This window comes from Gadus morhua, chromosome 1 (assembly GCF_902167405.1).
Source record: "Gadus morhua chromosome 1, gadMor3.0, whole genome shotgun sequence".
NCBI classification, from domain to species: Eukaryota; Metazoa; Chordata; class Actinopteri; order Gadiformes; family Gadidae; genus Gadus; species Gadus morhua.
In genome coordinates, this window is record NC_044048.1 from 12,486,539 (window position 1) to 12,508,473 (window position 21,935).

A 21,935-nucleotide genomic window follows, 5' to 3' on the forward strand; every position below is an offset into this window, starting at 1 on the left:
ACAACCACACAATAAATAAACAAATAATAAGACATAAATTAAAAAATTAAAAAATAAAACAAATGACAGTATGTTCCATCCAATTTCTCCTTTGCAAAAAAGACAACAAAAAAAACATTTAAAATCATTCATATCCACTTTGCTTCTACATCTATTTGAAGCTGGGGCAAACCAGGCAAACAAGTACGGGAATAATTAAAAGTGGTGTTCAATCTTCGTGCTACGCTGAGACGAGTAAGCATTTCATGGGCTGACAAACCTGAGATTGAGCCTCAAGGTACCATGCTCAGGTGTGACAGTCCTGGAAAGAACCACCCAATAGAGGAGAAACCATCCCGCAGGCCGCCACGCTCCCACGGGTCCATTGGATCATTGCGTCTCAGTTGAACCGCTGGCTTTACCAGCATTGCGGCATTCATATTTACCTTATCAGGATAATCGTCGTGTGGAGCGATACATAAAGTGGCAATTTAAGCATGATTATAATCTTTGAATTTTTTAAGTTATCAAAACCTTTGTTAACAGAGTGAACTAATTCTGAAAATTGTGATAGCTTAGCCCTTGCTACATTTTGGCGGCAGTCATTACAATGAAGCAGAGCCCTGTCTGTTTTTTGTGTTGTAGATCAATCTAAACAGTCTATAATTGGAGCAGTACAAAACTATAATACGCATAAACTTGTTATATCAATAAATTGCTACAAATGTTCTCTTTGACATTTCACAGTCATTAAATATAAGGGTAATAAAATTGGTGGGATTTTTATTCTACTAAATAACTTGCCTCTAAGCTTGACGAAAGTGGTCGACTTTGATTTAGAATTATTAGCAGAGGTATTTAAACAGTGTCTTTCGGCCTGTATGTACCATACAAAAAACAAATTACAGAATGAAATCAGAAAACAAAAACAAGCTACTACACATGGCAAAATTACGAATACCTTTCCAGATGACAAGTCGCTGCTGAATTATGGTGTTTCATGATGACGATCTGAGGACTAAAGCATGCACTATTGACAATCCTGAGATCCAATTTTCCATATAAATTGTACAAATCCCCTGATTCACACACACACACACACACACACACACACACAGACACACACACACACACACACACACACACACACACACACACACACACACACATATACGCACACACACAAAAACACACACACACACACACACACCCACACCCACACACACACACACACACAAATGAAGCCCTCTTTCCATGATTAGGCATAACCTCTTCATCTAAATAATTCATATTCAAGCACTACGGCTGGCAGACTCATAGCTCCACTTCCAGACCGACACAAACACATTAACCAAACTAATCCTGAAATGTTGCTGATTTGCTTAACTTTTTCTTCACATAACTTCAGTATTGCTTATATAAGGATTAAAACCTCAGTTCAAGAGCAGACAGCTTTAGGGGGTTGATTGTTAAACTTACCCAGAGAGAGAGAGAGCAGAGCATCTAAAGCCCCGAGATGAGGCAGATTAGAAAAGGGCACCAGACGCTGATCATCAGACGGAGGGGATGCGACTGAGGAGCGGGCGGGTGTGCGCGCGACACACTGACAGGCGCCCAGCTAAACTGAGACGAGGATGTACACAGGTAGTAAGGTTAGTGTGGCAGCACAGTGCTCTGACCTCATCAAGACTGCTCAAATAAACCAATGAGGATGCAATACAAACAAACATGCTCACACACACAGCCACCCATATAGGCACACACACACACACGCTCGCATTCACACATAAACGTCCCCTTCCTGTTTCTCTGCACTGGTGGTAAACTTTCCATGACATTTGTATAACAATAACCCAAAAATACACTTTAGTGATATGATTTATATCTAATATGCACTGATTTCAAGTAAACATTTGTATAAAATTAGCTAAAAAAAGAAACCGATAAGACAATTTTTAATTGAACATTGTAATTTTGCTATTTTAGTAGTGTTAAATTGCAATATTGGTTTATTTCAATTAAACAAAATTCAGATCAAGACTGCAGACTACATCAGGCCTGAATACAGCACAAAATCCACTACAAAATGTAGTGACATGTAGTGAATGTGTGAGTGGCCCTTATGCACATAGTTTATAATTGTTTGTCGACCCGCTACAAGTGTGTCAATAATGCTACCTTGGCAGTTTTTTCAACAGCTAGTGTGATGAGAAAAAAAAAAGCAGTTAGATGGTTATCAAGGTTACTTTCCATGAGCTGAGGCCAGCCAAGCACGAATCATGTTATTTTTAAAGATGTAGACAATTACTATCCATTGAAATAATACAGATCACATCGGTTTTCATGACTGATGGGACTTGTTTTATTGAGCGTACTCAGTTGATAGTGATACGAGGTCCCTGTGACAAAGCTTTGGTTGGACCACACGGTTATCAAAGAGTCAAATTGGCTTCAGTTTGTTGTATTTGTTAGTTGGGATAAGTATGACTTCGTCGGATACATTATTTTGTCCAATCATCCTAATTTTTCTGTTGTAAAGTTAAACAGGGATCAAAATATCACCATGAATAAAGGGAATAAAGAGTAAATAAAGAAGTGATTGTTTTATTGAGCATTAACTGGAATTTCAAAACAATATATTAATACATGAAGCTTCAATTTTTCAAAATGAATAAAATATAAATACAATAGGGGTTTCTTTATTTATCTTAAAAATGAAGGAACAAACTAAACTCTCTCGATAAATAAACATATTGCAGTTATCTGAAGTAGACTATACACTACAGTAAGCAGCACAAAGCAAACATCTTCAGAAAATCATATTAACATAATAATGATAACAATAATACAAGTTACCCTTATTTAAGCAACTATAGTTAACGTATAGGTAACGTGTTAAAACCAATTTGCATAACCGAGGAGCCACCTAACCTAGCCATCACAAGAATATCTGCTGAGAAGCATGCATCTATACATATTATCTCACCTTTCAATCTGCTTTGGTTATGCATTGCCATTGTCACAATTTTTTTTTTAAATTAGGGTTCTTCACTGTCACAGTGAAATCATTATCCTCGCCACATTACGTTATAGCACTTGAGGGATTTTTGGAACCAATTAATAATTCAAGTCATACCGTTTGTAATTCAAAGGCATTTCAGTCCCTGGCAATTTAAAAATAATTTTAACTACCCAAGCACTTCTCTTCACTTCTCTGTACTTTATACAATTCAGTTAAATTATGATAAATCAGGTCAAACAAATTGGATAAAGCAGTATCAATCATGTGTGTGGTTGCTTTTCTGTTGAAAATGCCAATTCCCTACTCACCTACTGATATATGACCATGCTGACAGGACCAGACCAGATCCATAGATTAAAAATGGAAGTGGACAAATGAACACTGCTAAGTGAATACTAGAGCAATTGCCAAGTCACGGCATAAAAAAAAACAAATGGCCAAAAACAGGCTTGACCTCTATGAAGAATGTATGTGCACATTGAAGAGAAAAAAGCAGGTAAAAAAAAAACAAGCAGATGCACTTACACATTGTTGAACAGTCTGAGGATTGCATGTAGCCATTAGAAGAAAACAGTATTACAGCAAGTCTTTAGCCCACACATGGCTGTGTTTTTGATAGTGCATGCAAGTGTATCCTTCCATACTGCACGACTTAAAGCTTGATACCCCCTTTAAAATAATTGTACTAATTTAGATAATAAAATGACATTTTGCAAAGAATACATTTGGCAACAGGTGCACATACTTTGTAACTCTATAGAACAAAGACAGCGCTTTTTAACGGTCCACAAAATAAAATACAAATAAACAAAGATTCAAACAAATCTCAATACAAAATAATATACATTCTGAAACCTTCTTTGTGTCTACAACCGTTTCTGGGGCACTCATATGAAGATCACCTCGTCAGTATTGGCCCCTGACAGCAAAGGATTCATGTTACCGCCCAGTGCGGCCACTATGGGATTTTTTTGAAACATTGTCCTCAAAACGTCATCTTGCTGAATCACCGGGGCAGGTTACAGTAGTTCACTGGCAGACAGTCGCTCAGTGCCATTCCAGACAGTGAGTCAGCCGCTGCTCTCACTGCCAGACAATCAGTAACTGGGCTCATCCATCTCGTCGTCGCTCCAATCCGGGGGCGCGTCGGTACCGAAATATCTATCCCCAAAGTTACCTGCACAGCAAGAAATCATCGGATGACATGTTTGAAATGGTTAGGAATGTTTGAGAACAATCTTCCAATTAAGCTTTCAGGTTCACACCTGTCCTGATCTCACATGGCATGGAACACTGTTAAGCACATATACAGAGCATATCATTGATAAATAGGAAAATATCCAACATAATTAAGAACAAAAATGTTGAATTAGTACTTACAGTATAGGCCTTTATTTATTTCGTTCTTCAATCTTTAACATTTAAATCAACATCATTTTCGTATACATCCATAAATATATCTTCCTTTGATGACCAGCCATATTAAGAATAATCAATGCAACACATCATCATCAGCCATACATACTATCGCTCTCATTCACTATCAATATAGCCCAGCCTCACGATGGCAATGTGACGTTCACGTCATGGTTTGTTCTGTCCCATCTACATGACTTCCGCTCAGCCTCAATATTCCGACCACAACAACAAAGTGCTCCAGTGCGTCCCTCCCGACTCACCGATGCCGGGGATGATGTGGAACAGATCGTTGACCTCCTTGTCCACCGCTGTGGTGATGATCTGGACCTGGGGGAAGGCGTAGGCCACGGAGTGGACTCCCATCTCCGCCATGAGCAGGGACACCAGCAGGATCTTATCCTCCTGGACGTCATGGTCCTGAGAGAACAAGCCCAAACACAGACCCCTTGTAGCTGCTCAGTAGTACCAACAGGACGCTTGTGCTTCAGACGCTGCACACCCCCCTTCCAGACACCCACCAGCAGAACTCTGACGGCCATCATGGCGGCAGCGCCCGTGGAGACGGTGCAGTCCATCAGGATCACGTGGTCCTCCCCAATCTCCCTGGGCAGCCGCAGGTAGTGGAGCTGGCAAAGGTTAAGGGCGGGGTGAGGCAAGGCAGGATGTGGCTTTCATACGTCACATGCTACAGAGCTTCTGTATTGGACAACTGAGATAGAGGTTGAAGGGGGGCCGAGTTGCACAACACACCAAAGCAGCGTTGGAAAAGCACGCAATTGGATGAGTGCTTTAACCCAATTCTTCTCACCATACTGCGAGAGCACACATTGTGTGTGTGGGAAGCCTCAACCTGGCTGTTGTTCTGCCAATGACGTATTCAACCAGTTGAGCCGGGGAGGAACTTTTGCATTCTTTACATAAAGCTCTCAGGCCACCACGGCTGTAAAGCCAGTTTAGGCCATGTAATAAGCACGTCTGTAATAAGCCTGTACAAGCATTTCATTGCTTGAATGTACTGATACCTGTCCGCCTACCCACCCACCAGGGTATCTGCACGCACGCTGCCCTGCCCTCAGGGCTAGGCGGACCCATTGCAAACGCTAGTGTGCTAGTCGTGTACCAATGGGAAGAGGAATGAGAGTGGGACATGAAAGGAGGGCGGGGACCTCATCGGTCGGCTTCTTCCAGAATCTAGCTTACTGGGTCCAGGTCTGGTTCCTCCAAATGGCCCCCCCTAGCTTAACGGAGGGTCCACGAGGCCCAGGTGGGAGGGGACTAGCCCGGGGCCCGCGGTGGCGTGTACCTCTGGCTCCCCCGTGTCCTGGTTGGTCTGGATGAGGATCTTGCCAATGCGGACGTCCTTGCAGACCGCCCTCAGGGCTGGCTCCATGGTCTCCCCGGCCCGCAGGATGGACACACCCGTCACCTGTGGGCGGGGCGGGGGGCAGGGGGGCAGGGAGGTTAACGGCACGGGACGGTTCTCTTGAGGGGCGGCTTTGAGGAAATGGGAGGAAATGGGTGTTGGGGGAGGGGGAAGGCGGGGGGGGGGGGGAGACCCTCACCCTCTTTCCGTCGAAGGACCTGCCCTCGTAGTCCTCTCCCTGGGGCGTCTGGACGGTGTGGGACTGCGGGGTTACAAACACCAGACCATCATTATGACCGTTGAGTTTGCACGTACAGAATCTAAACGTGCGTGTGTGTAAGTAGGTGTGTTTGAGATGCTTGTCTGCGATGCTCTAGTTTAAAGCCAGGGCGTCTTTCCATTCAAGGTAGAAGTTTCCATGCGGTTGTCACAAGCAGCTCTCTCTACCGTTGTGAAATGATCATCATCAAATACAAAAAAAACGTTCTCACTCTCCTCTCATATGTCTAGCAATGCATTTCCTTCGTATGACACCTTTTTCTTTTAACCGATAAGGCATGCCATGCTCTTCACCCGGGTCCATATATGGTCATACTTCCTACAACAGGATAAGGTCCTAAATTCTTAAACCTTTGTCTGAATGAATGAATGAATGAATGAATGAATGAATGAATGAATGAATGAATGAATGGTACACGTGTCACATGTCACGGGCACCTGAGAGGGGAGGAAGGACAGCGCCCGCTCGATCAGCAACCGCATCAACCTCTTGGAGTAGAAGATGAATTCGTCACGGCTGGTCTCCTTGTTTCTGGAGCGGGCAAAAACATTCAGTCCATACGTTCATACACAAACACTGGATAGCCTGGCCACACTACAAGGTCGTACATGATTGAACGACTAGCCAACCATTTTCCCTCTGAAAATGGTTGCGACCCCAACGTACATTTGTGTCTATTCTGCTGCAGCACCAAGTTTACGCCCAATCAACATCTGCCGGTGATATCGATGTCCCAATGAATGTAATCACATCGCTGCACTACACACAAAATGATTAGTAGTACTTTGAACCCCTTTATCTATAAATTACGAATATGAACGATCAAATATCTAGATCACAGATCAGCCATCTCCTGCGACCCCATAAGCACGTCAGGCTCCTGACCCCAAGGCAGGAACCACTGAGCAAGGTGTTCGCAGTGAGGACGCCACAGACGTGTCCTGCTTGGTGGTCGGGGGAGCTACCTGATGATGGTGTGCATCCCCCGGACCTGGGGGGTGCTCTCCAGGACACTGAGGGTCTGCGGGAGGGGCTGGGCCTGGTGGGCCGAGGCCAGAGCTGCCCTGTTACCACGGCAACGACAAGAGCAGGGGGTAAAGCAGAGGGGGGAGGGTACACGGTCGGGCACCATAGCATAGAGACGACGGCAGTTGACATGAATGTGTGTGAGCAACCGATGCTCACGCACATGCACGCACGCACACACAAACACACATGCAGATGCAGACATATAAATGAATGAGTACATACACACTCGTTACTACTAAAGTTGCAGGCGAAATATAACCTGGTTAGGGGACAGAGTGAGTGAACGCTACATCCCTTCACCAGTTACTAAAAAAACAGCAAGGAATATGGAAGTGCAGTTTAGGCGGGTGTGACCTGTACCTCTTAAACTGGATTGCTTAAGAGGGAGTCTGAAGGACGCTGAAGCAGACGGACAACAAGTTTGCCACTCAAAAGTGTGCAGAAAAGCCTCATGGATAGTACATTTTCTTTCAATTGTTCCTTCAAACCAGGGCCTTGAAATGCTTGGAAGACTTAAGAATATAAAATCCAACAAGTACAAGGCTGATGTATTTTGAAGTAAAGCCAAAATGTCCAAAAATTTCGTTTCCATGACAGGTCTCTGCTGGCTTGTTATTCCTTCAGCTAATTCCACATCACGTTTAGAAGTGAAAAGTGTAGCTGGGTTAGTGTTCCTCCTCTGATGAAGGTTACAACGATAGGCTCGTTGGTCAATGAACAGATCTTCTAACACCACAAACAATTAGCCCACACGATTCTTTTTTTAAGGTTGCAAAATAAAGATGCGCACAACCAGAGAAATCATATCAAAACGTCTCACATATCCCAGCGTAGTTTCCTCTATGTGGAGAAGGGTTTTGGGAGACGGAAGACAAAGAACGACAAAAAACAAAAACAACAGAGGAGACACAAAAGGGCAAAAAAGAAAAGAGGAAGAACGATGAGAACAGAGACACAACACAGGGTGGTCGAAGGAGCGATGGGAAGGGCAGTGGTGAGGGAGGGTGACAGCCGCCACATGCCTGTGCTCTGTAACGTGTGATGCTATGTGCTCCACGTGTTTATGTAGTAGCCCTTCAAGGGCACATATGCACGTCGCCCGGCCGACATTATTGGCCGATGAAATTTCTGCAGATCATCACGCATTAAAATCAATGTGTGTTCATATCTTTGTTAAAAAGCCTCATGTCCTAGATTGTAGTGAAATTGCTCAATAATTCTTATGCGCGTGTCATCTTGTGTATTGCGACGGTGCGGTTGTGTGTGAGATGTGCACAGGTCGCAGCGTGGCTGTCACTCTTCTACAGCATGCTGAGGTGAACAGCGTAGGTGTCATTACAACTCAGGGACCTTGGTACGTTCTAAAGAAAGACACCAAATCAACTTCCTCTCTTTTTCTGTTTGTCTCTGTCTCTCTCAAGCGACTGTGGCCACCGCACTCAAATGGAAAAACATGAAAAAAAAGTGTGTTTGCCGTACGGCATTGGAAACTTTGTGGCTTTGATAGTCACATTAGCTGCGGCAACAGCTTCCTCTCCCCTTCCATTCTCTTTAGCCATCTATCTCTCTCTCCCCTCTACTGGCACGGCTCTCTCTCTCTCTCTCTCTACACAGAAGACAGGAAGGGGTGTGAGTTGTAATTTCTCTGAAAATAAAAAGTAAAAAGATGGCGGAGGGGGAGAAACCAACACCTTTGCTTTGAGTCAACTGCTGGCTGCACCAGAGCCATGCGGACACTGCCGTCAGGGGTACGCGAAGCAGTCGGAGTGCCCGCTCTATGACTTTAAACGTATACATCTCACTCCATTATGTGAATATCTTTCTATGCATGCATGCCAATGCTTTCCCAATGTGCTGTTAATACTACTTATTCTGCCACCACTGCATCCAGGGGGCGGTTTCAATCCATGTTTATTCCCATCCCTTCTGGCAGCCAACAGAATCCCTAAAGGCATTGGTTGCTCCAATGAGCTGTCCCGGTCCCCAGTAAGGCCCAGGGCGGAGGGACAGGGGGAGCCCAGAGTGGATAGACAGTTAGAATGAAAGATACGACAGGATAAAAGGCTACTCTACCTGACGCTGAGCTCTCGCTGTGAGCGATGGCAGGGTTGGGGGTTGGTGGTTTGGAGAGGAGAGCGAGAGAGTGGTCTGTGAGCAGTTTGTATGGTGTGGGTGAAGGGGAAGGAGTGACGGGGAAGGGTGGGTTGGGTGAAGCCGACCACACTGTGACACAAGATTCACTAGTGGCTAAGTGTGTGCGCTGTGGACAGTTGTGAGTGTAGTGAGTCCAACTTTTGAATAGAAATTCTAATGTGTGTAAGATAGTTGCAAATCAATCGACAATGGCTGCACGCATTCATCCAAAAAAGTGTGTGTATGTGTATATATATAAATTGAATAGCTGAAGCACATAGAATTCAATTCAAGAGTACTTACTGCAATATATTGATTTTCTAAGCCAGGCTGTGGCATTTAAGAGCTACCGGGTATTTCAGTGTAGTGCCCGTTATATCCACCAGAGGGTGTAAGAAGGCTTTTGCATTAACCATTTGGTCTGTAATGGCAGACCCAATTATATTCCTTGAAACTGGGCTTAAGCTCAAAAGGGGAAGAGTTATTGCGTCATATTTCTAAGCTGATTTGAAAATTGGGTTCTCTTTGGAACTGTGATGCCTTATCTTTATTTCTGCAGGCCAAATTAGTTTCCTGTATTTTAGTTTTTTGCTATTGTAACTGGCAGTGTGTCAGTGCCTATCTGCTTGTATGGCTGAGTGGGCATTTTAACAGGAAGTGTGTTTACCTCTTCCAGTTGGCTGTGGACATGCTGCACAATCAAGTCAATGGCCACCATGTTGCCACCACCTAAACCATACACACGGTCAAGAAAATAAAACAAGGACCAGCATGTAAGGAAATGTGTCTGTTGACTCAGAGCCATCGATGACTCCTCTCTGTACTGCTGTGAATGAGTTACAACATTTCTTGTGGATTACGGTGGTAAGAAGACACCGGCCCACCTCCTGTTTTGAGGTGAACAGGGGTTGCACTCACCTCGCGGTACGACGATGTCTGCCAACCGCATGGTGGGCTCGATGTACTGGTCGAAGGCGGGCTTCACATACTTGTTGTACTGCTTGATGACGCCCCCGATGTCCCGCCCCCGCTCCGTGATGTCCCTCCGCAGCCGGCGCACCAGGCGGATGTCCGAGTCCGTGTCCACAAAGATCTTCATGTCCAGCAGCTAAACACACAACAGATGCATGACAACTGTATTTAGATATATATACATGATGTGCATAATATTGCATACAAATATGAAATACAACAAGTATCTTTCGTGTCAATGGCATATTTATTTTCCCTTCTTTTGAGAGACTTTCTATGACGGCACAATACCGGTACTGTAATGTCAAATGAAGGTTAATGGGACAGAATGAGGTCGAGCTTGGCTTGAATGAAGGATGAATTCACTTAGACAAGATGGGTCTGAAGCATTGAGTAGAGATGTAAAGAAAGTGCAAATTTATTTGGATAAGCAGGCACAAACGCACACACACACACCCACACGCACGCCTATGCAGATGTACATGCAAACAAAACGCATCCACACAACCACGCACACCGACATCCGAACTCATGCACGCATTAAAAAAGAAGCACCTAAGGGAAAAACTCTTAGGTTGGTTAACATCAACCAATACATTCTTAAACCCAGGTAAGAGCAAACAGAAATGTGTCCCCAGTGCCTTTTACAGAGGCAGTGCATCACTTGGGTCCGATGTGGTCGATAACCTGCACCGACCTGCAGCAGTTCTTTATCTGCAAAGGACATGATCCCCTCGAAGATGACAACGCTCGCGCCATACACCGTTTTCTGCCGCGGGGGAGAGAAGCCGGGAGAGTGTGTTAGTTAATCCAATCATACTTTCAGTCCCATCAAAATCTATACCATGGATGAACATGATTCCATACATGGACGCCGATTAAAGTAATTGACTGAAATGCAACAACCTTTATCGGCATTGTGCAAAGGGTCATTCCTAGAACAGGTGGGACTTCTGATGTGGCTTAATGCAGTAGGGACATTGTATGATGTATCCCCCCCCCCCTTCTGCTCATTGTGGAGGCTCTTCATGGACACTTGGAGGATTTAGGGGATGGTGTATCCATCAAACTGTCCTTCGTCACAACTTGTGGTTGTGATGAACCGCTATTCCAATAAAAGCCCCTGAGGGTCACCATAAAAGTGGGATTACAGAGCAATGACTCTGAGATTCAGTCCATTACATTGCTTCCGTACCCCAGCGTTTAGTGTCTCGCTTCGCTCACCCACTCCTTCTGTCGCCCGTGAGTCGTAAAGTCGTACACAGGGATTTTCACACTCTTGCCCAGTTTGAGTTTGCGCAGCGTGTGTGTCAGCAGATCAAAGTCAAAGGCGTCTGGGTGATCAAAGTTGTAGTTGTTATCGGCAGCCAGGTTCTGCTCATCTTTGGACAGGACCTGAGGACAACATCAGCAGTTATACAACGTTAGCCTTTAAAACGTTACCACTATTCTGCACCACTGGACAAACTTGTTTCACTCGTTTTGCTTGCCCTTAAAACTGGTCTACTATAAAACTAGTAGACACTTCCCCTCTTCTTGGAAACCAAGCTAAAAATTAGGGCTGTCAAGCGATTAAAATATTTAATCACGATTAATCACATTAATGCCATAGTTAACTCACGATTAATCGTGATTAATCTTAAAAAAAAATTCTATGCTAAATATCCCTTGAATTCTTTGTCCCATTAATTTTTCTAATTTTAATGCTCTTATCAACATGCAGAAGTGCATCGGCTTGCCTTGTGCAAATGTTTTTTTATTGATAACAACATTGGCGTATACTGATCAAAACAGGACAGTACAAAAAAAAAGCCTATAATGCAATCAAACGATGAACATACAAAGATATGCCTTGAACATAGCAGCCAGGCTACTGCTTCTTTGTTTTGAGCCCAAAAAAAAATAAAAAAATGTAAAAATAATAATTTGCGTTAATCGCGCGTTAAAAAAATTAACGCCGTTAAAATTGGTTTGCGTTAACGCCGTTAATAACGCGTTTAACTGACAGCTCTACTAAAAATGCATATAATTTGCGCTAATCGCGCGGTAAAAAAATTAACGCCGTTAAAATTGGTTTGCGTTAACGCCGTTAATAACGCGTTTAACTGACAGCTCTACTAAAAATGCATTGCAAATAGCAACTGTAATGTTGTCTTGTGATTGTGAGAAATGTCCACACTGGTGATGACATGTTTGCTTCCTTATCTACTACACCCACACTGCGTGCTGAAGTTTGTTGGTGTGAGTGGAATAGCAGTGTGCAGCTTTTGCTAAGCCCTAGGGCTAATCTAATGTAAGCAACATTAATTTCCAATGAACATCTTTTGATCGGCTATAAATTCATTGATGGTATAGTACATAATAATAAAAATGCACCATAATCTGACGGAAATATATCGGACCAGATATTTATCGTGCATCCTTACAAAAAAATGTCTAAAAGCAATTTAAACTATATTGGCCAACATACTAAATGCACACTAGGCATGGAAGGTTTGGCTTTTATACATTCATAGTACCTTTCTGTAATTTCACCCAGGTATAGGGTATATGACGGTGTTGGAGTATGTGTGGATAACTCCTGGTTAAAGCAGCCTCACCTAGCCGAGTCAGGCTGATTGGACTCTGGGGCTGGGTGAGGCTGCACACCTGTTGCATACTGAGCAATCAATGTGAAGGTTAAGCCAGCCATCTCCACACACATTTGGGGAGATATCTCCACACACTCTGTGAGAGATCTCCTGCATGGAAGTGGAGCACCATGAGCATGCAGGAGCACTCTCCTTGAGGGAGTGTGGAGATGGCTGGTTTAACCTGTATCAACCAGTGTACACACAAAAAGGATTACACCTGTATTACGGAGAGTATGCACTGTATGTGCATTACAACAACAATGGTGCGCCATTGGCCAAGTCGGTTTTTTATTTGCTTTTAACTGTTAATTTCCAGCTAGCGGGATCTCTTCAGAGATTTGAATGTTTTATCCATTGTGATTTTTATTATTGTTTGGGACATGGAACTTTGTAATTTGACTACTGTGTAGACATATTGACCAAAAGATGGCTCTTTTTGAGGAGTGCTGCAGCCCAACGGTCTCCTGGGCAGGTATAAACCGCTAGACATATGGGACTCATACAGGTGATTAGGGATGTAACGGAATGAAAATTTAACCTCACGGTTATTGAGACCAAAATTATCAAGGTTTTGGGTATTATCGCAGTATTTTTAAATACCCAATATATGCCCATACTTCCGACTTAGTCCTCTTAGATGGTAGGGATGAGCACAGTCGTCGAATAGTCGGAGTCACGTAGAATAGCCAATAATGAATGTGACTATCGTTATTTATTACACGGCTCTTCTCAATGCTATTGAACGCTCTGTTCACTTGCATGGGCCTTGACAACTTCCAGTGGTGAATAATGTTTTGATAATTCACCGTTGCTAAGCATATAATGACCGCTGTCAAGGAAAGTAGATTTTATTTTCTATCGTATCACTCCGCAAGTGCTCCGGGAACTTATCAACCCCAGCGCCCTCGGTTGCTAAGCGACGTCAACGTCTTTGGCGGACTATTTCTCTGCTGATCAACACTACGAATGCTGGTAACAAATAAATTGTAAAAAGATACACCGTGTGAAGTTATTTTTTTGGCGCGTCCAGTTCACCGTCATGCAGGCTGTGTTCAGTAAAATAAATAAATAAATAGCGATCTGTTTTCGGCGCATGTAGGCCTATCTGCCTAAGCCCACGTTGAAACTATTTTGATGTTGAATGTTAATGGCGCAGGTGGGGAAATAAACAGATTGATTTCATACAAATCATAAAAGCCTCTCCCTGTGTCATTGTGTGTGCGTGTATCCGAGGTGCGTGCGTGCCTTTGTCGGGGGTTCTTGATTTACCGATTTTCGAATATTATTCGAATACTTCTCAGCGAATATTGAATGGTAATTTTGCCAGAAATGCACATCCCTATTAGAAGGCTGATGGATGTCTTGAGCGCTGTCGTCTCCTCCTCCGCCATGATTCCAACTGAATCGAAACTTAAAAACATTATGTTGTAGGCTACACAGTGCGCCGCAGGCGCGGTTATCCACCGCAATAATATTTGCATTTGAAATGAAAACGCTAATTTTTATCGACAACATATTTATCAGGGTTTACCGTTACACCGGTTGCGATACATCCCAACCGGTGATCGGGCTTTGGTTCCACGGGTCAGATCGCTGTAATCTGAAACGTCCTGCTGAATATCCAATATCACAAAAAAAAAAAAACTTTCAAATTACAATAACTGCAATTGAGATGTGCACTTATTTGAAAAGTCCACCACGACAGCACTGGTTAAAAATATTTTTTTCAGGAAGCTATAGTAAAACTTGCCGAACAGTGTCAGCCACTAACTGTTTGTGAACAAACTTATTTCAGTCTCAATAGCTATGCAACAGCAAATTATATTTTTTACAGCAAAATATTTTTTACTATTTAATTATATATCCAGCTTACAATTTTTACCAATTTCATACAAATACAAACGTTATCAACATAATTGAACATGTATTCATAAGATGTTGGAAAAAGTATAATAGAAATCGTCTGTATTTTTGACGGTATTGAATCGTACCCTCTGTATTTCACAATACACTACTGTGTACTGTAATACTGCGAAGCATGTGTGCGAAGCACGCTTGCTTCGCACGCACACACACACACTTTAAGAGAAGTTGAGTTTGGCAGACCTAAATTTAGGCACGGCTGGAGCCTCCCTCTGACGTCTGTATCGAGCCTGGATTGTGTATTTGTGTTTGCTGTGTGTGTGAAGGTATTCATACAAGTGCATGTATTTGTGCATATTTATATCTTTACTTAATGTGTCCAAACATTGAAATGTAGAACTCATATACACATAACATAATGTTGAAATATTTGCAAAACAAAAATTAACTTCTGCTTTTTACAGTCTGAGGACACAGCAGCCAACATTTTCTGGCGGCACACTGTCTAAACTGTGCTTCTCACAGTCACAGGTACAACAGATACCAAGTCCAGGAGGCCTTTTCTGCTTTTTTTTCCAGAGGCAGATCTGTGTTGGCCCAGCTGCAGGCATCTCAACGGCAGGTGCTCTACACCCGATGACATTTAGATGAGAGCGGCCGTGTGGCCGGTCTGCCGCCCCTTATGACTGCTGTCAGACCGTGGCATGATTACATAAGGAGGCTGGGGGGTAGTAGAGAGGTGTATTTGTGTGTGTGTGTGTGTGTGTGTGTGTGTGTGTGTGTGTGTGTGTGTGTGTGTGTGTGTGTGTGTGTGTGTGTGTGTGTGTGTGTGTGTGTGTGTGTGTGTGTGTGTGTGTGTGTGTGGGGGCCAGGCACAGAGAGTAGAAGCCTATTAAACAGGGCAGGACTTTTGTGATCAGCAGATCTCAATGTTGATATGGCTTGGAGGGCAAACCAGGACATGTAAAATAGCTTAATGTTCTGCATAGTCCTGTGACACAGGTACATAGCCTTAATACACATACCTTGTAGAAGGAGTCCATGGACAGTAGGACAACCCAAGGGACATCAAGGGCCTCGATAATCTTCCTGGCCACTGTGGTCTTCCCTGATGCGCTTCCTCCACACAGGCCTGAAGGAGAAACAAACAACGTTCCTTACTGAGAAACTTCGATACCTTTAAGGAAGGCACATTCTTGAGGGACCCAATAGGATTGCAGCAAGAAGCAGCAGGTAGACATTATGCAGGGATTAAAGTGAAAAAAAATCTTCTGACTTAAATTTTATTCGCGCTACAGCCAAGTCACGTGCAGTGTGTGAAACATGTTCCAGGTTAGGTTACTTGACACCTGCTTAAGAAATACAAATGTATAAGACGTCAGCACCAAATGCAGCCATCACGTTTAAATGCTCGACCAATACTGTTTTACAGGAGGAGGATTTTAAACAGCTGTTCTTTTGCATCTATTGCAATTTTTTTGTTGTCTTTTCAATTAGACTCTAAGATTTTTTTTTTGCAAAGCTTGTCTCATATTTTACTCTCTAAAAAAGGCTTGCCATCGTTCCCCGTTTCCGTCAGCCATGCCCATCTCCATTTATTTTTTTGTGTTTTATCAATATCCGATACATCAGAGCCGTCAATCATTATAAGGGAGTTCATACTAGCTTAACTTTCGCTCTGACACTCAACACTAACACAACAAAGAGACGTAAGATGTGGCGCGAAAATGGTGTGTATATATATACATTTGTATATAATATATTTAATATATATTTAATATATAATCGGGATGTACATTAAAATGCTTGTGTTTTCAGTCAATTTTAACGGTAGACCTTTTAAATACTCACTATATAATTTGACAATTTTACCGGCGTTGACGTATGACGACATAATACACGCGTGTATTATGTCCATGTTCGAAACTGCATACTACCGTACTGCCGACTACATACTGCGCGGTATGTACTGTATACTGCATACTGAATGTGGGATTCAGTATGCAGTATACAGCAGACCGACTGCACCGCAGTATACAGTATGCAAGTTTCCCAGAATGCATTTCGCGGCAGCGGTAGCGGTAAAGCTGCTAAAAGCTGTTTTAATTCTCGCTTCAGTGCTGTTAATACATCACTTTCTTAAGTTTTAATATTTTTTTATGCGAGAAAGTACCTATTTAGATCCTTAATATGCGATTAGTTTATCCAAATGACGCCTGTTTGTAAATTTGTCCCGACGTTATCGGAGATGTGAAGTGGCCTCTGTGAACTCCAAATGACGGAAATCCGTCGTAGCGACGGAGAACTTTAATCCATGCATTATGGAAAGCCTGTCAGGGCACAGGCACAGCTCCATCCTATTAAACTGATGTTTTGTTTGATACATTTGAAAATGGTTGTGAATATCTATTTGCAGCAGCTATGAATGTCTCGTGTGTCCTAATCCACACACAGACACCATACCTGCTTGAAGACTATTGCCATTGCATGTCCAACAAGTCAATGCATTTCTAAAGGGTGCTGCCTTTTTAACCGCGTGTGGATCAAGTCATCTCACTCAAGGTGAGATATGCAGGGCACATCATCCTGACGCAGAGCTATTGTTGACGACGCAGGGCTAGTGTTGTGTAAACATCACGGGGCGGACATTTGCTCCATGGGGAACACAAACGGAAATGTATAAAAGTGACGAGGACAAAGTCCCAGTCGGCTCTCTCTGTGACTCGGGGCTCGTGCGAGCGTCTCACCGATGACGAAGGCCTCCTTGGACTGGGCACCGTGCTCGTTGTACCAGGGCGGGCGGCCCGCGGTGTATATGGTCCGCTTGGAGGTGCGCAGGAGAGGGGGCTCCGACTTGCATTGGCTGGTGGTCCGCTTCCTCGGCGACAGGCCGGTGCTCACCGTGGGGAGTAGCCGGTCCAGACCAGAGCCTTCGCCGCCACCGCCGCTGCAATGCATAATGTACGTGAGAATGGAGGACAGCGGCAGGCTTTGCATCAATGCATTGGGATGGAACACTTTAATGCCAAACAGTCATGAGTCATTTACAATTCTTTTGTTAATGATTAACTGGTCACTATCAACACATTCATTTACAATCCTTTAGTTAATGATGAACTAATCATTAAGAATACATTATTATACATTTGAGATGATTTATAAGTGGTATGATAAATGGCCCCTATTTTTCCACCTAGTGTTATGTTTCAGCTGTCAAACACAGAAACATGACTACACGTCTACCTCTTATGAAACTGTGGGTAGGAACACTCTTACATCAGAGTAATAAACATTGTATCCGTAATTACTTATAGCAGAAAACTAGTTGCCTCACAGCCCTTGGATTATTTGACATGGTATTTGTGTTCAGGTTTTGCATTGATTAGCTCTTAATGGAAAGTGCAAAACTGCTGTTTCTGTGTCAATGGTTCCTTATTATAAATTAAAATAGCCCTTTGGCATTGCCTTTTGCATGAATACAATTAAAGATTAAATTAAAACACCCAAGCAATTTTAACATTAGAGAAGTTAACAATTCCCCATGATGTTTGTTTTTTTGAGGCTAAGGATAGAGTGAGTTCTAATTTAGTCAATAAGTGAAAAGAACAGTATAGAGAGATTTACAATTCTGTGGACATTGTCATGGTTTAGTATTCAGACCAGCAGAACACAAGAACAAAGCTGGACTGTTGAGCACCTATACACAAACAACCTCCCACCAAAGGACATGCGCTACTCCGCACACAACTAGCCCATGAGGTCCTTGGCGACCATACACTCTGAAACCGGTTAGGTCAAACTGCACATAAGTTACGAGATTAGACAAATCAACATACAACATGTTGGCTGAGTGGCATGTTCGATCAACACCTACTGCATTAAGCGGGTGATCTGGTCCATTCTTAAGAGTAGGAGCGGGATGAGTGGAATACCAAATGTTTCTCTCCCTCGATGTGTCCCGACAGTGAACCCTAAACCGCAACTCTTAATCCTATTGAATCTCTGTCACAGCTCTGTGTGGTGATTCCTCGTCTCACTGGCCAATCAAGCCCAACAGGTGGAGTTCCAAGGCAGGGTTGAAGGTGAAATAAAAAGCAAAGAGAAAAAGAGCGATAGATAGATAGGAGCTCTCGCTCGTGAACTCTTATCTTTTATGGCAAGGGCTGGAATTGATAGGATCTTATACAGTGCTAGAGTACAGTGTCGCACTGTACCCTCTCTCTGGGTTATCAGAGACGATCCATGTTAAAAGATAAGCACAAATGTGCACGTGAGCATGGCTAAACCATGCCTTTGTCCTACGGTGGCAGCGACAGAACTGAGTGCACTACTACAAAGCCAACCAGCTGGGAAAGGACTTTTTTTGCAAAAGAAAATACAGAAGAGCAGTTCAAAACAAAAGGATGAAAAGCCTCTTAAGTATGTGGAAACCATTTGCCATCTCCGTCCATCAGGTGATATTGTATAGAGTAAGTTATAACAATAATAATTGAATAGAGAGGAGTTCACTCTGTGGGAAACCCACGCTCAGTAGCAACACATAAGAGAACAACACTACCTAAATTGTCGCTATGCTGTGGAACTATGGTCATTACCACAATAAAATGGATGAGGCACAGATACTGTCTAACAGATACTGTATATCATCCACCTAATTATCTATTCTCTTATAAGCCTATGTAGTTCTTTCTACTCCCGTCTTACCACATGTTTAAGGTCGAGAGACACAGGAGGACTTGAGCCTTTAAAAATATATATAATAATAAGATCATGAAAACATGATGGTGCAAACATACAAAAATGTAAGCCACTTACCCGAGGTTCCAACAGGCAGATATTCTAGCTCCTGAATAGGCTGGTAGATTGTTCATAACTTGATACAACTGGCTTTCCACTGTAGACTTTATTTAAACTATTATTATTGCAAGTAAGCACACATCATGTACACATACTCAGGCACGTTCTACCCCTTCTCGACTAGTAAAACTATTTAGTCATTGAAAGAGGGGAGGAGAGAGAGAAGAAACATAACTCAACTATGTTTTGGTTTCTATTCTGTCAATTAAGCACCAATGAGCGAGAGAGTGGGAGAGAGAGAGGGAGAGATAAAGAACTATGAACGGTGACCAGTAAGTTTGGAAACGAAACTGCTACGGGCTCGCCCTCTTTGCATGTCCAGCCCTCCCCCTGGTAGACTAGCCAACAAATGTAAGAGGATAACCTATCCTCCAGATTATGTTCGTTAGGCGATATTAATAGCAGCAGGTTAGAGCTAGACCTTCCCAGTCCAGGCCTCAACACACGCACACACTCTTAAACACACAGAAAAGCACCAAGCATGGCTCGTCTATCAGTGACAGTCCCTGTCACAATATCTTGCTGAAAAAGAACCGAGGCAGCGGTCATGAAACAGCTTATGATATAGCTCATACAGACCAAAGGTAAGAATATGCAGCTTCAAAGAAAGCCAAAAAGGCCCGGGCTTCTTGGAAATTCTGAGTAAAAATGGAATAAAAGGTAGAAGACAGAAGGAATGCTAAAGGGAAAGGCAAGGCACGATTCCCCTGTAGAGACTCAATGTGCCTGACAGCAGCCTGGAAACATCCACAAGCAGACAAACACGGCTACACACACGCAGAGTTCTGCCCCGCCCTTGCTCAACACATACTGGGCAGTGGGGAAATAAACAGCATGATGAAACTGAACACTGCCTCAACCTCTCTATTAACTGACACACGCACACATATACATACACACACACACACACACACACCCGAGAGGCTAAACGGTACAGACGAAAAGATTAGCTCCAGCCTCAGTTCTTAACAAATAAGTTACAACCAAACCCCTGTTAAAGACCACAGTTTAGCTACCATGTCAACAAGGGTACTAGGCGCCATGTAGATTTGCTGATTTTCTGTCCTCAGTACACAGTAACCATGTGCTACCAACCTACTTCCTAGAAGGCGGTGATCCTTTGCGCTGAATCGACTATCATGCTGAGAAAAAGATAAATGTGTAAACTATTTAAAAGGTCAATACTACTTTAGACCATCTTTAGGCAAATGGGTGTCACACACAACTTGGATTGAAGTCCATGGTGGATTGCAATGCTGAACTGATAAAGTGGAAAAAAAATAAGTGTTACATATTGTATCATGCAGATAAATGAGCAACCCAATGTATAGGCTTGGTTAAATTTGGAATCACCTTCCTAAATGTGTAGTTATTTAAGTGAACATGTACTGCGGTTAGTGCAAAGCTATATTAATTATATGGTAGACCCCTTAAACTAACTGAACTTCAGAGGGCCAAGAATATTATTTAAAATTATGTATTCAAAACGTATGTTTTAGCGTCCTCCATTTAAGATGTGTTGTAATGCCATCTGAACTACACAGATTGACAGTTTACACTACAGGTTTATGTACATGATAGAGCTATGTTGTAACACCCTCTTGTGGCACAAAATGCATCACGGACAGCTAGAGGAATTCTGTTAGTTTACCTCTTAAATACGTACCATTACTGATCTTTGATGTTACAGACACGCGTTAGGATTAATGATGACATTTAATAGACTTTAATTTAAGTGCAATATATATTATGCCATTAGGTCTCGAGCAGTAAATGGGGTGTATTCCTATCCTACAAGCAGAATAACTGGTTATTCATCTTACAAATGCCCCAACAATGCCCAGCTACTGCGTCTAACACATAATTATCGGATTGTATCCGGGGAATGTGTGACAGGAAACGAAACTAGATACAGGCCTACACTACAACACTAAAACCACATGCCGAATGTGTATTCCCCATTAAATATTGTAATAACAAAGCCAGAAAGACTGTACGCCACGTGTAGTAATCTCCAATGTCAACTAATCAGTAGATATTCATGGACCATGTATAGTATTGTCTACATGTTAACGTCATGCCTTCCATTACAAGCACTACACGATGCTCTTTGGCTGACTTGGTAGCACATTGGGAGGTCGTGGTTCTATGAATAATGTCTCTGCGGGAAAATGTGAAAATAAAAATAAAACCAACAGTCCCCTGGCTGGATGTAGCTACATTGGTAAAACGTGTTTACCTATTAGATACTGCCGAAGCTTTTTCTTCGGTCTCCATTTTTGAGACACTTCCTTCTCTGCAGACGGCAGACATTGTTGTTTCATTATTGACAATCAGCTGTTCAGAGGTTAACGCTAAAGCATTATGGGGAATGTAGTTATATTA

General features: G+C 42.9%; 1 protein-coding gene across 7 annotated transcripts; it reads right to left on the bottom strand.

Annotated features, from left to right (window-relative positions):
• Nucleotides 1-2,563: 2,563 nt before the first annotated feature.
• Nucleotides 2,564-21,907, bottom strand: uckl1b (uridine-cytidine kinase 1-like 1b). Of its 7 annotated transcripts, XM_030350593.1 has the most exons (17): nucleotides 19,509-19,654; nucleotides 18,568-18,729; nucleotides 17,441-17,640; nucleotides 15,719-15,825; nucleotides 11,422-11,592; nucleotides 10,895-10,966; nucleotides 10,144-10,333; nucleotides 9,893-9,954; nucleotides 9,166-9,240; nucleotides 7,913-7,932; nucleotides 7,029-7,127; nucleotides 6,501-6,594; nucleotides 5,983-6,045; nucleotides 5,724-5,846; nucleotides 4,939-5,046; nucleotides 4,681-4,837; nucleotides 2,564-4,178 (listed from the first exon to the last, which is right to left on the bottom strand). In XM_030350593.1, exons 2-17 carry the CDS (start codon nucleotides 18,591-18,593, stop codon nucleotides 4,099-4,101), a joined length of 1,647 nt encoding a protein of 548 aa, XP_030206453.1. In that variant the 5' UTR covers nucleotides 18,594-18,729; nucleotides 19,509-19,654; the 3' UTR covers nucleotides 2,564-4,098. The 7 variants fall into 7 exon arrangements, with proteins under 7 accessions (XP_030206453.1, XP_030206435.1, XP_030206444.1 ...); XM_030350575.1 differs by lacking the exons at nucleotides 18,568-18,729; nucleotides 19,509-19,654 and adding an exon at nucleotides 21,790-21,907; XM_030350584.1 differs by lacking the exon at nucleotides 18,568-18,729 and having other exon boundaries at nucleotides 19,509-20,281.
• Nucleotides 21,908-21,935: the final 28 nt, after the last annotated feature.